The sequence below is a fragment of the Aspergillus pseudoviridinutans genome, assembly GCF_018340605.1.
Source record: "Aspergillus pseudoviridinutans IFM 55266 DNA, scaffold_5, whole genome shotgun sequence".
In the NCBI taxonomy this organism is placed as follows: Eukaryota; Fungi; Ascomycota; class Eurotiomycetes; order Eurotiales; family Aspergillaceae; genus Aspergillus; species Aspergillus pseudoviridinutans.
Window position 1 is genome coordinate 3,292,664 of NW_025091285.1, and position 14,373 is coordinate 3,307,036.

General features: G+C 47.5%; 2 protein-coding genes and 6 non-coding genes across 8 annotated transcripts; 4 read left to right on the forward strand and 4 right to left on the reverse strand.

The window, feature by feature from the left end:
• Positions 1-262: 262 nt before the first annotated feature.
• On the reverse strand, positions 263-1,166 carry Asppvi_008207 (DNA 5'-adenosine monophosphate hydrolase; the record flags this gene model as incomplete). Its single annotated transcript, XM_043304087.1, has 2 exons — positions 263-1,005; positions 1,067-1,166. The coding sequence occupies 2 exons, from the start codon at positions 1,164-1,166 to the stop codon at positions 263-265; spliced, it is 843 nt and encodes a 280-aa protein (XP_043160022.1).
• Positions 1,167-1,436: 270 nt separating this feature from the next.
• Positions 1,437-1,510, forward strand: Asppvi_008208. Its single transcript has one exon. It is a non-coding gene; the product is annotated as a tRNA-Val (tRNA).
• Positions 1,511-3,269: 1,759 nt separating this feature from the next.
• On the forward strand, positions 3,270-3,343 carry Asppvi_008209. The gene has a single exon. It is a non-coding gene; the product is annotated as a tRNA-Val (tRNA).
• A 1,159-nt stretch (positions 3,344-4,502) lies between these two features.
• On the forward strand, positions 4,503-4,576 carry Asppvi_008210. Its single transcript has one exon. It is a non-coding gene; the product is annotated as a tRNA-Val (tRNA).
• Positions 4,577-7,174: 2,598 nt separating this feature from the next.
• Positions 7,175-7,248, reverse strand: Asppvi_008211. The gene has a single exon. It is a non-coding gene; the product is annotated as a tRNA-Val (tRNA).
• Positions 7,249-8,447: 1,199 nt separating this feature from the next.
• Positions 8,448-8,521, reverse strand: Asppvi_008212. The gene has a single exon. It is a non-coding gene; the product is annotated as a tRNA-Val (tRNA).
• A 346-nt stretch (positions 8,522-8,867) lies between these two features.
• Positions 8,868-8,941, reverse strand: Asppvi_008213. Its single transcript has one exon. It is a non-coding gene; the product is annotated as a tRNA-Val (tRNA).
• Positions 8,942-9,151: 210 nt separating this feature from the next.
• On the forward strand, positions 9,152-13,343 carry Asppvi_008214 (RNA helicase; the record flags this gene model as incomplete). Its single annotated transcript, XM_043304088.1, has 3 exons — positions 9,152-9,391; positions 9,476-13,004; positions 13,081-13,343. The coding sequence occupies 3 exons, from the start codon at positions 9,152-9,154 to the stop codon at positions 13,341-13,343; spliced, it is 4,032 nt and encodes a 1,343-aa protein (XP_043160023.1).
• Between the last annotated feature and the right edge of the window lie 1,030 nt (positions 13,344-14,373).

Genomic DNA, 14,373 nt, shown 5'->3' on the forward strand with positions numbered 1-14,373 from the left:
TCGTTGGCGAAGGCCATAGTGGACCGACTCGAGGCAAGAGATTACTGAGAAATGTAATCGGCCAAAAGGTTCAGGCGGTTTCTGTCCAGGATAGTAGGTGTATATTTATGATAAAAACCCATCAGATAATGTTGGCATCTGAAAGCCGAACCTGTTACTACCAATCAAATTACCATACTGGAGCTCATGCCCAACAAGTTGACGATTTCAGCCGTTTATGACGTATGGATTGAAGCTGAGAATTTGATGAAACTCCTAAAGCTCAAAGTTGTTTCCATTCGATGAACTCTGCTTCAAGGTGGCTTTTCAACTCGGTGAACCTATTGCCGAAATCCTTCCCACATCGCCAACATTTGAAGTCTCTCCGTAGATACCCTTCTCTGTCCGGATGTCGTCTCGCATCATCTTTGGCGAGGGGGAAATCCTCGATATCGACAAAGAAAGGGGTCGAGAAGCTATTATAATGCTTTCTGTGCTTCAAGCGATCGCTATACCGGTCGACGGAGATGATATGTATGTGTAGATGGTTCATAGACGGGTGTGCGTGGATACCACACATAACCTCTTTCTCCCAATCTCTCCCCTGTGGTAGCACATCAGGCGGTGGGTCCGCATTTAAAGCATCCTGTCTCTCTTTGTCCTGAGTTGAATCTTTCCCGTACTTGCGCCTCAGCTCGGCCGCAGCCAGCTTGCGAAGCTTCCTCGTTTCTGCCTTTACTTTGCTCAGGAATTCTGGGTCTTCGAGGGCCTCAAAAGGATGAAGGCGCGTTTTAGTTGGGTCACGAGGAAGCAATAGCAAATGTAACGTAGATTTGGGGAACATGTCATGAATTACGACAAAATCATCGTTGTAGTATACCACGACGTTGGGCGGGTATGACTCTGGCTTTTCGATGTAGGCGCCCAAACCGTCACGCGCGCCAAACCTCTTCTTGATATTCGTTCTTGAGGGGGCATGGCTCGCTTGTTTCTGTTGTTTGTTCTTGGGTGATAGAAGCTCTGAGACTGGGATTCAAGTCAGTTGTAACTTTTTATGGAAAGAAAGGAATCAGGTCACGCATGGTACAGGCATCTCGTTTCGCTGGCTTCTCTGCCCGCGATGTGGAAGTCATCGCCTGCGCTGCATCGGCATGCTCTGTTTCGAGGATCGGTGATTCACCCGACATTGTGAACACGACGCTGTTTGACTTATATAGGCTTGTGCCAGAGTGAGTTACCAGTGAACAATCTTAAGGCATTCAAGATCGGTTGATCTGCGGCCATGATCGTTCCTAATTCACTAGCATTAGCAAGATAGAATTTATGAGCATGCGAAGTCGGTGGAAGCAATAGGTCAAGTTCTCCACAGTTTTGTCCTAGCCATTGTATCAGTCCGTCATCGATTCGTAAGTTGTATTGGGTTATAAAGTCAAAGATAGGCGGCTAATTCAACAATTGGCCGGTTGGTGTAGTTGGTTATCACGTATCGTTAACACCGATAAGGTCGCCGGATCGAGCCCGGCACTGGTCAATCTTTTTTGGTTCTCCCTGTTCTTTTGACTGATTATACGTTTTCTACAAGCCTGTACGGGCATTCAACCTTTTTGGATGGCGCGTAGGATTCGTGTTTTGTCACTTCTTTCATTACTCTACTGGAGGGGAACCAGTCACCCTTACTCGGAACTGGCTGGACTTTACTCAATGCTGGCATAAGATTCTTTGTGCTTCCTAGTGTAGTATGCTCCAATCCAATCGTATACTTAGAAAACGTCCATTCGACCTACAGCGCAGTGGGCAGCACTAGAGAGACTGCCTGGTCAATCAACCTACAGCTTTGTTTGCTTGCGCAGGAACGGTGGGGACTACTCCGGCCATAAGACTATCTAGATCCACTAGAGGAGGATATGGGGAGCTCACTCTCGTTTATAAGTTTTGTATGAGGAATTAAACAGTCTTGGGATCGGGGTTGGCATCTAAAGGCTTATCTAAGGAGTAACAATGCGTACTATGGGTCTATATAGGAATTTGATTTGACTATGCGACTACTATGAGAGAGATGGTCTTTGTTCGTTACTATCTACATTTATATATACTCATGGAAATATTCACTCGAGAACCCATATGATAGGTATTTTTAAGACCCATCGGTTGCACCACACACACCCCGCCTCGCTGCTCCTATACCAGAGACATTGTGGTAGTGTCGGAATATATCGCCGTACCTAAGAGTACTATGGCCGATAAGCTCGACACTAACTGCCTGCTGGGGATAGACGTCCACGAAAGCACTATGGATAGTTAGATCTGACTTCAGTGCAATAAGAGCTCCAGCATTTTCGGCAAGGAGACGGACCCCGGGGGGTATCTGTTGATCCTTCGATAGGACTGTTGAAGCATGTAGGCTATATTGCGTCTAGGCTCTGTTTCCCCACAGACGGCCAGATGCAGTATGACAATCAAGTCTCACCACGTAGGGCTCCATCTACAACTTAGAACAGGGGAGACTTTGGTAGAGAACTAAGATGGATCTGTATTGCGCTGGAGTTCTTCTCCTCTACCCAGGAGTGTCGAGAGTATGTATACATTCCCCATTCGCTCGCCCACACATAACAGACCATAAATCTATAGCCTGAAATCTAGGTCCATTTACTTTAAAATAATAAACCATTGCCACAGAATGATATAATAAATCAAATTACAGCAAATTATGCTACACTGACCCAAGCAATTCCCATACTGAATAAGGTAAGATCGTATTCAACTGCAGTAACAAGAGTAAAGAAGACCATAGTAAAAGAACAGCTTGTAAGTATTTCACAACGGCAGAGACCCAAATCTGATATAACTCGTGCATCATAGTGCATCTTTCACGCTCATTCTATCAAAAGACCTACAGTCATTACGGTATGTAGCCAGAGCCGGGTATGTTGAACACATATAAAAGGAACATGGTGGCGGGACCTGCAAAAGATACCATGCAAAATTGCAACTGAACACATCCAAGTGGCAGTTATATGAAAAGGATTCGTCAACATACACACTTATATAGCCTTCTTAGGTATACCCTACGATGCCTTAGGTAGAACGCTTGTGGCGTCGCTTCTCGAGAACTTGGAGGGTACCGAGTTGGACATGCAAGTGACTTGGGACTGAAGCTGGATGGTTATGTTCATCATGGCATGTAAAAACCTGTGGGCTATATGACTTGTCGACCTTGCTTGGGTTTGCCGAAAGCGGGGAATATTAGTTTCTGTCCATAAAGCCAAAAAAGTCAAATTTTCTCAACAACTGGCCGGTTGGTGTAGTTGGTTATCACGTATCGTTAACACCGATAAGGTCGCCGGATCGAGCCCGGCACTGGTCATTTCTTTTTGCTTTTTCTCACTCCATAGTTGAGTCGGGTTTACAGGAGAGATCACACACCGAGGACAAGAATACTTCCATGTTTGTCCTATGGGGTTCATCAACAGCATGCTTCATGTGCAACGTCAGGTCGACTTGATTTTCAAGTCTATGACATTTCCACCGCATTTCATCTTGCAGCAAGACTCTTTGTCCTTCAGAAATGCGCGGAGGAGGACCCTCAGCCTGAAGAAGACTTTGGTGGCTTTTCTACAGTGCAGGTGCTGGGCCAGAATGTGTTATCTCTTGGCATGACAGCAGCTAAAGATGAGCTTACCGCCATTGTAAAATTGAAGTTCCCAGTGACCTTAGCAGACCTTGTCACATATATCAGACTAACTAGTTGGATGCGGTCTTACGTTCCCTACTACTCTGCGATTATCCAACCACTACAGGATTGAAAATCATAGCTACTAAACCGTGGCCCAACAAAGGGCAAGGCACGCTGTCTACACAGAGAGAACGCCTTTGGAGGAGGTTACAGATAAGGAACGTGAATCCTTCAGCTGCTTGCAGGACCACCTGAAAGATCCAGGAATGCTTGCACACCAAAACACAGACTGGCCCTTGTATGTTGACATAGACTCATCTAAGCGCCTTGGCCATGGCGTGATGATATTCCATATCCGGCTGGATATTCCTAATGATCCCATGTTTAGTCTAGACTGGGATTAATCAAAAGGACCTTCGCCTGATGCCATCATGCCAATCATGTTTTTGAGCCGCGCCTTGATTAAGGCGGAAATGGATTACTGGCCAACCAAACTGGAAGTATCAGGCCTTCTTTAGGTCCTCTGCAAAATAAGGTATATGATAGATGCTTGCAAGACAGGTGTCTATACCTATACTGATCATACTGCAACTGTTGTAGCAGACCAGTCTTTCCACCTCATCAACTGATAAGAAACCTCTGTCTTGTCTGAGCCTTCCAGTACATCCAGTTGTTCCCAAAGATTACCTTGTATCACAAGCCAGGGGAGAAGCACATTATTCCTGACGCTCTGTCCGGTCTACCGTCTTTCGCTAAGGAGAACCGAACCCAACGACATTAGACGCAGATCCGCTTGACAAATTTTGCTTGGCTGCAAGTTTTATTATTATATTCGTTTTTCTCAACAATTGGCCGGTTGGTGTAGTTGGTTATCACGTATCGTTAACACCGATAAGGTCGCCGGATCGAGCCCGGCACTGGTCATTCCTTTTTGCTTTTCTCCCTCCATGAGTAGAGTTGTTTTTTGAAACCTGCCACATAGGTATTGTGAGGAATGTGATCCTGGTGCTGCTGTTTTATGCTACTAGGGGCTTTGTTAGTTAGATAGACTGATAGTAGTCCGACGCAGTCTACTACGATATAAGAGGCAATGCAACTTGATCGAGCATTGATGGGTTCTACCTTCTACCGAGTAGTCAGGACAAGGAAGAGATGACGCATGGTCCTCTAATTAGGCTGAATTTTATGTTGACACTTGCCCTATTAGCTATGACAGTGACATAGCTGGGATTGTTGGTGATTTATGCTTTGCAACTGGCTTGGGCGTAAAAGGTTTTGCTACATGACAGCAGCACCCCCGAGACTGTACTATGTACTCCAGCCTTATAATGCGCTCAATAGAAACGAGCGAAAGTGCTGTTGGGAGGGTGTTCGTATTTGAATAGAGATACAGAAAGAACATGCATGAAGGCTGATGATATACCTTACTATGGTAGAAGCCAATTGAAGCAGTACTCGGGTACCTTCTCGAATAAACTATACATATGCTTTACTAGTAATTCACTATTGGTTTCGAGGGGTCTTACTCCTATCTTACTACAACCCCATTTGTGCCAAGCGTTTGGGCTTCTATATGTATAGGTCGATAAGAGTGGTTAGCATGGATTATATGTAATGATAAGTGCATCTCCTGGTGTACCAGGAAGATACAGAGAAGGAGGAAAAGCTAGCACGCTCATGTCGGATATGATGGATATGAACAAATAACAGATCCCTCCTATCTCACCTGACACTGACTGCAGTCGTATCAGATTAAATAATACTAGACCCTCCTTTATATTGCTATCTCATTTGTTTCTGTTCTCTCCTCATATCACTGTAGCCTTATATGACTGTAGTTCATACTGCAATGTATGGGTAACCCCGAGGTCAGGGACTTTATTCTACAAGGCGTACTTTGTTCCATACAAGAATCGGGCAAATCAGCCATTGACTGTCTGCGTGCTCCGTCAGGAGCCAAGCGCCCGAGTGCCAAAGCAACAGATTAGTTTAATCAAGCCAGCAGTATCTCGTTTGATTGGCTATTAATTAATACAAGGAGTATCGAAGACTGTATCGGTTGAAGTATTGCTAGCATGTTTCCCAGATCTCTGTCTCAAATGAGTCGTCAACACTCATCATGTGAATGGTTCTGCTTTCCCCATTGTCCTCCACTTTAACCGCCTTGGAGGGGAAAATTGAATTGAAAAGCTTTCTTCTAGTGCCACTGCTGTCCAAATGAACTTCGTAATGGGCCTGAGGAACTCTACCTTCAGAGTCACTTGCGTCCTCCGCAAGGCGCCAGTAGACGATGTCTCTATCAGACGAGTGACCAAGACTGATTGTGACCTGGTCATTGTTCACCATTACCGTTCCATCTTTCGCGTGAGGAATTGATATCCTGAACTTGGAGCACCGCTTTCCCGAGGTACTGATATACCCTCCCTTGGATCCTTCGTCTGAGGACTGATCATCGTACCAGGATCTGGATAGCCTCATCCGCTGTGAATCCAGAAAATACCTAAAACACCATCTTTCAAATCCATGTATGGGATGACGGAAGTTACCTTATAGGGATCATTCCAGTTCACTACCCTGTCAACAGTGATCTGATTACAGAGTTTGCCTCTGCGTCCAGGGAGGCTCTACCGCTGTTTCCAATGACAGTGATTGGAATCTTATGGTATATACCGGGGTCTATTGAACATATCTGCGCGGAGAGACGTGGGGGGATGGCAGCTGCAGCTGCGATGGTTAAAAGGTGGGCATTCAGATATATATTATCACACGACCCATATTTCCACTGTCCAGTGAATACCTTATATCCCAATACAGCCTTGGCTGCCTGTTAAAAGCAGCAGTACTGGCTCTCAATGGACGACGTACGCAAAGGAAGAAGAATGTGCTCAGATTGCAGCCTGTCTAGAAGATGATAGCGGTGTTCAGCCTCCATCCTAGTACTTGCCCGCGTCCTCATGTCATAGATACGCCTCTGGCCCCAGAGCCCTGCTCGCTCATGCGAGTGTATGTGTAGTACAGGCTGATCAAGCTCGCTCCAGCTGTCATAGCAATTGATACCTCACGCACGATGCTTCAGGGGGTCCTAGACCTGCTGCCCTTTGAAATTTTCTGATATCTGAGGAGAGGCTCCATTAGGACCAATAGTATATGAAAGAGTAGCATCTGCACGGTCGTTAATGACTAACGTGTTATCGCAGGCCGAGGAGCAGGGCAGTGAGACACAGGAACTATTATATCTGTGCATAGTTAAGTTACGGTATAGACACCACTGCGCTATGGTAATTATCATATTACCTCTTGAGATCAATGCGAGGAATGAATCTTATCCTAGAGATAAACCACTAGACCAATCTATGCACACCATGGCACGGAGTTGCGGGGATAATATCATTTTCTAACAAGGCAACAGACCTAGATTTCTAGGTATGGCCTATATTATCAAAATTATGAGATTTTCTTAACAATTGGCCCGGTGGAGGAGTTGGTTTAAAAAAAAATCAAAAAAAAAAAATCAAAAACAAGTGACCAGTGCCGGGCTCGATCCGGCGACCTTATCGGTGTTAACGATACGTGATAACCAACTACACCAACCGGCCTTACTTGTTGCTAAGCGGTAAGGAGTTTTTGCTATATAGACTAAAGTCCAGTCCATTCAAATCTTGCCCCAATATGAAACACCGACAGGCTCACCACGCTGGAACTAATTCGATTTAAACTCTGATGCAAATTTCGGTGCTTATAGTGCTCGGCTTAGCTCTGTAGCATTATATATCTCTGATCGAATTGATTCTAACTAGTGACCGCTCCAGCAGAAAGCGATTAAATATATGTATAAGCGGAGTAGATACTCCATACTGTTGCCATCATCAAAGGTCACCTCATATCTCGCATCGTTACACCGATGGGGTTACGTGGAGCCCAGCAGTGGTCATTACTTTTTACGTGTCTTCATTTATATACACCATCAAATAACAGTGACCTAAAGGTAGTTAGTGTTTCATTTCCACTCAATGAGAAGTCGACCTCGAGTCTGCAGTTGCGGAGCGGATTCGAAAAGTCCCTCCAGGCTAGTAGCGTGGTTTCCAATGAATGGAAGTGCAAAAGGACGTACAGCCTCTTAAACTGCTATCTTCAAAGCCCTTCTCTTGATACCTCGCCGTTCTAAACCTGGTAATGAGGCCCGTTCAACATGCTGTCTGACAGGACTGGGCTCGGACGAACACAGATCTGTCATGGAGCAGTATCTACGAACAGGGAAACTGGTGGATAGGTCATGTACATGCATGGTGGTGCCAGCTTACTCGAATGCTGATTACCGCAAACCAGCTTGTATCCAACTCATGAATGCACATAGAGAGGTTATGCCTGAAGGACATAAAAAACACCATATCTTCCAACCACACAATTCAACCATCGTTGGGCATAAAACCTCCACGGGACTTGGCGGGCAATACTACTCGATACCTACCTTATCCTATTGGTATATGCTCGCATATGTGACAGAATGTTGTAATAAATGGCCGCAGAACCTGGGAAGAGTTGGGAGGGTTAACTGCCCCTACACCGAACAATACTCGTATCAATTCATAAGAACTGATGATGGAGAGTCATAGCTTGTGGTTGGGAGGATGCATTGAGATGTAGATCAGCACACATGACGCTTTCAGGGCGCTATTTCGTCCAGCAGGAAAATCGAATTTCGCATCCTGCAATACCATACATGATAATAACAAGATGCTACAGAGTACATGATAGTACAATGGCCGAGGGGAGGAAAGGAAAAACAAAAAAACAATGACCAGTGCCGGGCTCGATCCGGCGACCTTATCGGTGTTAACGATACGTGATAACCAACTACACCAACCGGCCAATTGTTGAAGATAGCATTTCTTATTTGACAACAGAAACCTAATTTGATTAACCCAGTGGTTTTACCGGTAGTGGAGTGTGACTCGTAGCTATCCTGTAATAGATAATAAGGATTTTTTTTATTTTTTTATTTTTTTATTTTTTTTATTTTTTTATTTTTTTTTTTAAATATATATATGACTTCCTGCTCTAATAGGTAGAAGTCTTAACTATTTAGAAGATCAGCAGCAAGATATTGGCCAGAAACCAATACACCACTTACATGATCCCTGTATAGCGTGCGAATAAAAAACATACTAACAAAAACCACCGAGTAGATAGGAGAGGAAGGAAAACAAAAAGACAATGACCAGTGCCGGGCTCGATCCGGCGACCTTATCGGTGTTAACGATACGTGATAACCAACTACACCAACCGGCCAGTTGTTGCAAATAACGTTTTTTATTTGACAATAACAACCTAGGCAAACCTGAAACTTAAAACTATACCACGCCCGCACCGGTACTCTCCCAGAACCTTTTTTGCCTGCCGCAGATCAAGACMGTGACAAGACGCCGTTCGGCATCCCTGCGGATCAATCACTGAGTTGCTCCACGGGCGTTCTGCCTAGTATAAAGCAACACTCGCACAATGGGTCCCAAGAAGAAGCCCGACGCCCGTGGAGGTCCCAAGCCCGGAACAAAGCAAGCCAAAGCCGCCGCAGAGCGATCCGCTGAAAACGCGAAGAAAGCGCAGGCCGCCACGGAGGAACCGAAGAAACCATCTGTGAAGGAGGTCATTGGGGGTGCATCATGGACTGGAAAGCTGCCGGTTAATATGCTCGCGGAGCATTGCCAGAAGCAGAAATGGGAGAAACCCGAATATACAATGGTGAGAGGATGAGCACGAAGATTCTAGGGCGCCTTCGTCTGCTGTGCGCAGTAGCGATGCTGACAGGACATCGCACGTTCATAGATGAAAACTTCAGATGGCTATGTCTCTTCAGTCATATTGAAACGGATCGACCCCAAGACTCGAGAAATGACCGTACTTCCTCCCATGAAGCCGCCACCATCGCACAAGCATTTGGCGGCTCAGCCTACGGCGCTGGAAGCTCGCCATTTCGCTGCGGCGTACGCTCTGTTTCGAGTCTGCAACATGAGGAACCTACATATGATGCTCCCGCCTACCTATAAGAAGTTGTGGAAAGAGGACTTCATGGACATAAAGAACGCGGATGCCAAGGAAGGAAAAGGGTGGATGTACGAAGCCGATCCATTCTTAGCGAAGCAAGAACGGGAAAATGCTGCTGCAGATCTAGAAAAGAAACGAAAAGAGCGAGAAAAGGCGCAGGCGAAAGAGAAGGATACCGCTGTCGACTTGGGTGTAGGCTCAAGTGGTGAAAACAAAGGGAAAAGGATCTGGTCACAAGCTCCAAAAGTTGATCTGGGAAGTAAAATCCGCCGTGAACTTGAGGAACTGTTGCGACAGCATACGATCTGGAATCCCTACAACGTACAGATATCGGAGGCTGAGCGCGGAGCTATCATTGAGGAGTTCCTTGGTTTGGGCTTCCGACGCAGTCATGTTGAAGAGGCTACCGCTGCCTGTAAAGACCGGGAGGAGGTCCTTGAGTGGCTTCTTATCTACGTCCCGGAGGATGACCTCCCGCGGTGGTGTCTGCCCGAGAGATATACCGCCGGCGTGACCCTCGCCAGCGACGATCTTGCAAGGGAGGCCAAGATCAAACGGCTTGCCTCTTTTGGATATTCAGCCGATCTGTGCGCTCAAACTCTGGATAGCAAGCACGGTGATGAGCTCGCATCTGCAGAATTTTTGCAAAGCACTCTGGTTCACGGTGAAAACCATTCTCTCGACTCGTTGTCCGCAGGGGACGAAGACTCCTGGGCCGAGGAGCAAGATACACTGGAAGCAATCTTCGGAGAACGCTACAAACGTGTATCGTCCAAAGTCTGCGAAATCAAGAGCGAGGCACCAAATCTTCCTGAATCTCTATCTTTTCGATTCCAGAAGCCTTCTGGGGGTTATCCATCGTCTGTGCCTGTGATCGCCATTCAGGGAACTGGTATCCCGGCTTATATACGGCTCAGCGCAATTCGGCAAGCTGTACAGTTCGCAGAGGAAAACTTCCTGGGAGAATCAATGATTTTTAACATAATGGACTGGTTAGAAACACATCTACCAGGGATCATAGAAAATCCAGGCAAACTGCGAGACATTTCAACAGTAACGGCCTCTTCATCTGCAGTTGGCTCATTCTCAAGGCTCCCCGTTCGTCAATCACGCAAGCAAAGCAGAAAGATTGATTGGAACCCGGATTCATCTCTAGGCGCCTCTATTCGAGAAGCTTGGAAGGCCAGGCAGTCAACAACGGCACAGCAAGAAATGACTCGGAAACGCGAGTCTCTGCCTGCTTGGAAAATTCAAGATGCTATCATACATGCCGTGAATACGCATCAAGTCACCATTATTTCAGGTGAAACAGGAAGCGGCAAGAGTACTCAGTCAGTGCAATTTGTGCTAGATGATATGATTAAACGTGGCGTAGGCGGCGTTGCGAATATCATTTGCACGCAGCCACGCAGAATTTCAGCATTAGGTCTAGCTGATCGCGTCAGCGACGAGCGATGCACCTCGGTGGGAAAAGAAGTTGGATATATCATTCGTGGAGATTCCCAGGTGAAGCCTGGCGAAACGAAGATCACCTTTGTCACCACTGGTGTCCTACTTCGTCGCCTGCAGTCCGGTAGTGGGCCGGATGGCAATGTCGCAGGTTCTCTGGCGGATGTCACACATGTGGTAGTAGATGAAGTTCACGAACGGAGTCTTGACACCGACTTTCTCCTGGCGCTCTTGAGGGACGTTCTCCGGTACCGAGCAGATATCAAAGTCATCCTAATGAGTGCTACTCTGGATGCAGAGATCTTCATGAACTATTTTGGGGGTCGCGGGAAAGTTGGCCTAGTGAACATTCCCGGTCGAACATTCCCAGTTAGCGACTATTACCTGGATGATATCGTCCGGGACACCGGTTTTGCACCCGATCTGGCCGAACGAAGTCTTGACGAAGACGTCATGTCTCCTCCTCAAGGCGATGAACCGTTAGGCAAGCTCCTTCGCGGCCTCGGAATGGGCATCAATTACCAATTGATCGCGTCCACTGTTCGCTATATCGACTCTCAGTTGGGAGATCTACCAGGAGGAATACTGATATTCTTGCCCGGAACTATGGAAATTGAAAGATGCTTGAATGCAGTGCGGAAGATACCCAATGTTCATCCGCTCCCGTTACATGCGTCCCTGCTCCCGGCAGAGCAAAAGCGTGTCTTCCTCAGCCCTCCTAAAGGTAAGAGAAAGGTCATTGCTGCCACTAACGTTGCCGAGACGTCCATCACCATTGAAGATGTTGTCGCGGTCATCGACACAGGCCGCGTTAAAGAGACTAGCTACGACCCGAAGGACAACATGGTGCGCCTCCAGGAAGTCTGGGCTTCCCAGGCGGCGTGCAAGCAACGACGAGGACGTGCCGGTCGCGTGAGGGCTGGTTCGTGCTACAAGCTGTACACACGCAAAGCCGAATCGAATATGCCCCAGCGACCAGAACCTGAAATTCGCCGAGTCCCACTGGAGCAACTGTGTCTGTCAGTCAAAGCCATGAAAGGCATAGACGATGTCGCTACCTTTTTGGCGAACACCATCACGCCGCCTGAAAGCGTCGCTGTCGAAGGTGCCCTGGATTTCCTGCATCGCGTCGGCGCTCTAGATCATGACAGGTTGACGGCACTCGGACGATACCTATCCATGATCCCGGCCGACCTACGCTGCGCCAAACTCATGGTCTACGGCTCCATTTTCGGCTGCATAGATGCCTGCGTCACCATATCAGCTATCCTGACGGTGAAAAGCCCATTCATATCGCCCCGTGACAAGCGCGACGAAGCCGACGCCGCCAAAGCATCCTTCTCCAAGGGCGACGGGGATCTTCTCACCGACCTCGCTGCATACCAGCAGTGGTCAGACCGAGCCAAAGCACAGGGCTACTGGCAGACCCAGTCCTGGTGCTCCGCCAACTTCCTCTCGCACCAGACTCTCCGCGACATCTCCTCCAACCGAGCCCAATTCATCAGCTCTCTCAAGGACGCTGGCATCCTCCCAGTCGACTACTCAGACTCCGAGCCCGGTTCCGCCTGGAACCGCAACAACGGGAACAGAAACCTCCTCCGCGCCATCGTCGCAGGCGCCTTCCAGCCGCAGGTAGCACAGATCTCCTTCCCAGACAAGAAATTCGCCAGCTCCATAACAGGCACCGTCGAAATCGACCCGGACGCTCGGACGATTAAGTACTTCAACCAGGAAAACGGCCGCGTCTTCATCCACCCCAGCTCCCTCCTCTTCTCCGCGCAGAGCTACTCCGGCGCCGCCGCGTACCTCAGCTACTTCACCAAGATGGCGACAAGCAAAGTGTTCATCCGAGATCTGACCCGTACGCGTTCCCCTGTTGCCCCTTTCCCCTTTCCCCTTTCCCCCCCAGATAGAAGCAATACTGACTGCCTGCCTAGCTTTCAACCCTTACTCCCTCCTCCTCTTTTGCGGATCCATCACCCTCGATACCATGGGCCGCGGTCTCATCGTTGATGGCTGGCTGCGGCTTCGCGGTTGGGCCCGCATCGGCGTCCTCGTCTCGCGACTGCGCCTCATGCTGGATGAGATCATAGCGGCGCGCATCGACAACCCTGGTTTTAGTCCAGTATCGGACGACCTGGGCGACCGGGTGATTGAGATCGTGAAGAAATTGGTCGAGTTTAATGGGTTGGATCAGTAGATTTGCTTATGAAGGTCGAGTCTTGCTGGGTATCCTTTTTAGCGTTGGTCTTTGGGATTGGTCGGAAGGTATACAAAAGCTGTGCATATAGATTGGGTCGACACATCCTCTGATAKACTTACATTTAAATCATCCCTATAGATAGGCGTCGATATGTTCAACCTCTTCCCTTGGAGATTCTGTGCTATAGAGATTGGAAAGCTACTCAGAAACTCAAGTCCAATTGTGTTCACTAAACACCGTGCCTCTATCCCAGACAATTAATCATGAGCAGTAAGAGAGGATTCAGGGGCCAAAATTATGACAAAGGAGAAGTGGGATTAGGAGAATTATTCTGTTTTGGGGTGCTTCAACCACCGAGCATTTCATAAACCATATTGGAATCAAAGTGAACATATCAAGGGCATAAAGTCATGACAGAAGATTGACGGAAGGAGGAGTCAGAAAAAGAGGGGAGGCCGATGAATAGACAAAGGAAATGCATGGTGGCAGAGACACAGAACAGAAAGATAAACTCATACAATGGCGACCTTGAACCATGACACCCCTTGTCCCGGTCTGATTGAGTGGATGTTTTTTATATCGTACGTTTCATCAAGCAAATAGGCCTTGAAGGAAACAACACCACCCGTCTGGTATCTTGTGATCTCTCCAGTCGCAGCCGATATTCTATGATGAGGTGGGGAATTGTGCGTAGGCAAAGTTTCGGGTATTCGTGAGATAATACGTGGACGTGAGCGTCTCGACGAGGAGCCCTGTTGAACAGCGTGGGATGCATGATCTCTCTGCCATCTCCTTTCTCTTCAACAGTACTTTCCTGTGGTCCTTGCCTCTATGTATGCCAGAACTCGATATCGTCATGCACGTAATGATGTCGTTGTAGCCGCGGAAATGACCAACGCAGGGTTGGGTGCGTGTGGTCGAGAGTGGAATGTGGCGAGATGAACCCTTTGTGCAGAGGGGCATATGGATGTTAAGTAATTGTGGGCTTCAAAATAGGTAAAAGGAGAAAGGTATCGAGAAAGAGATT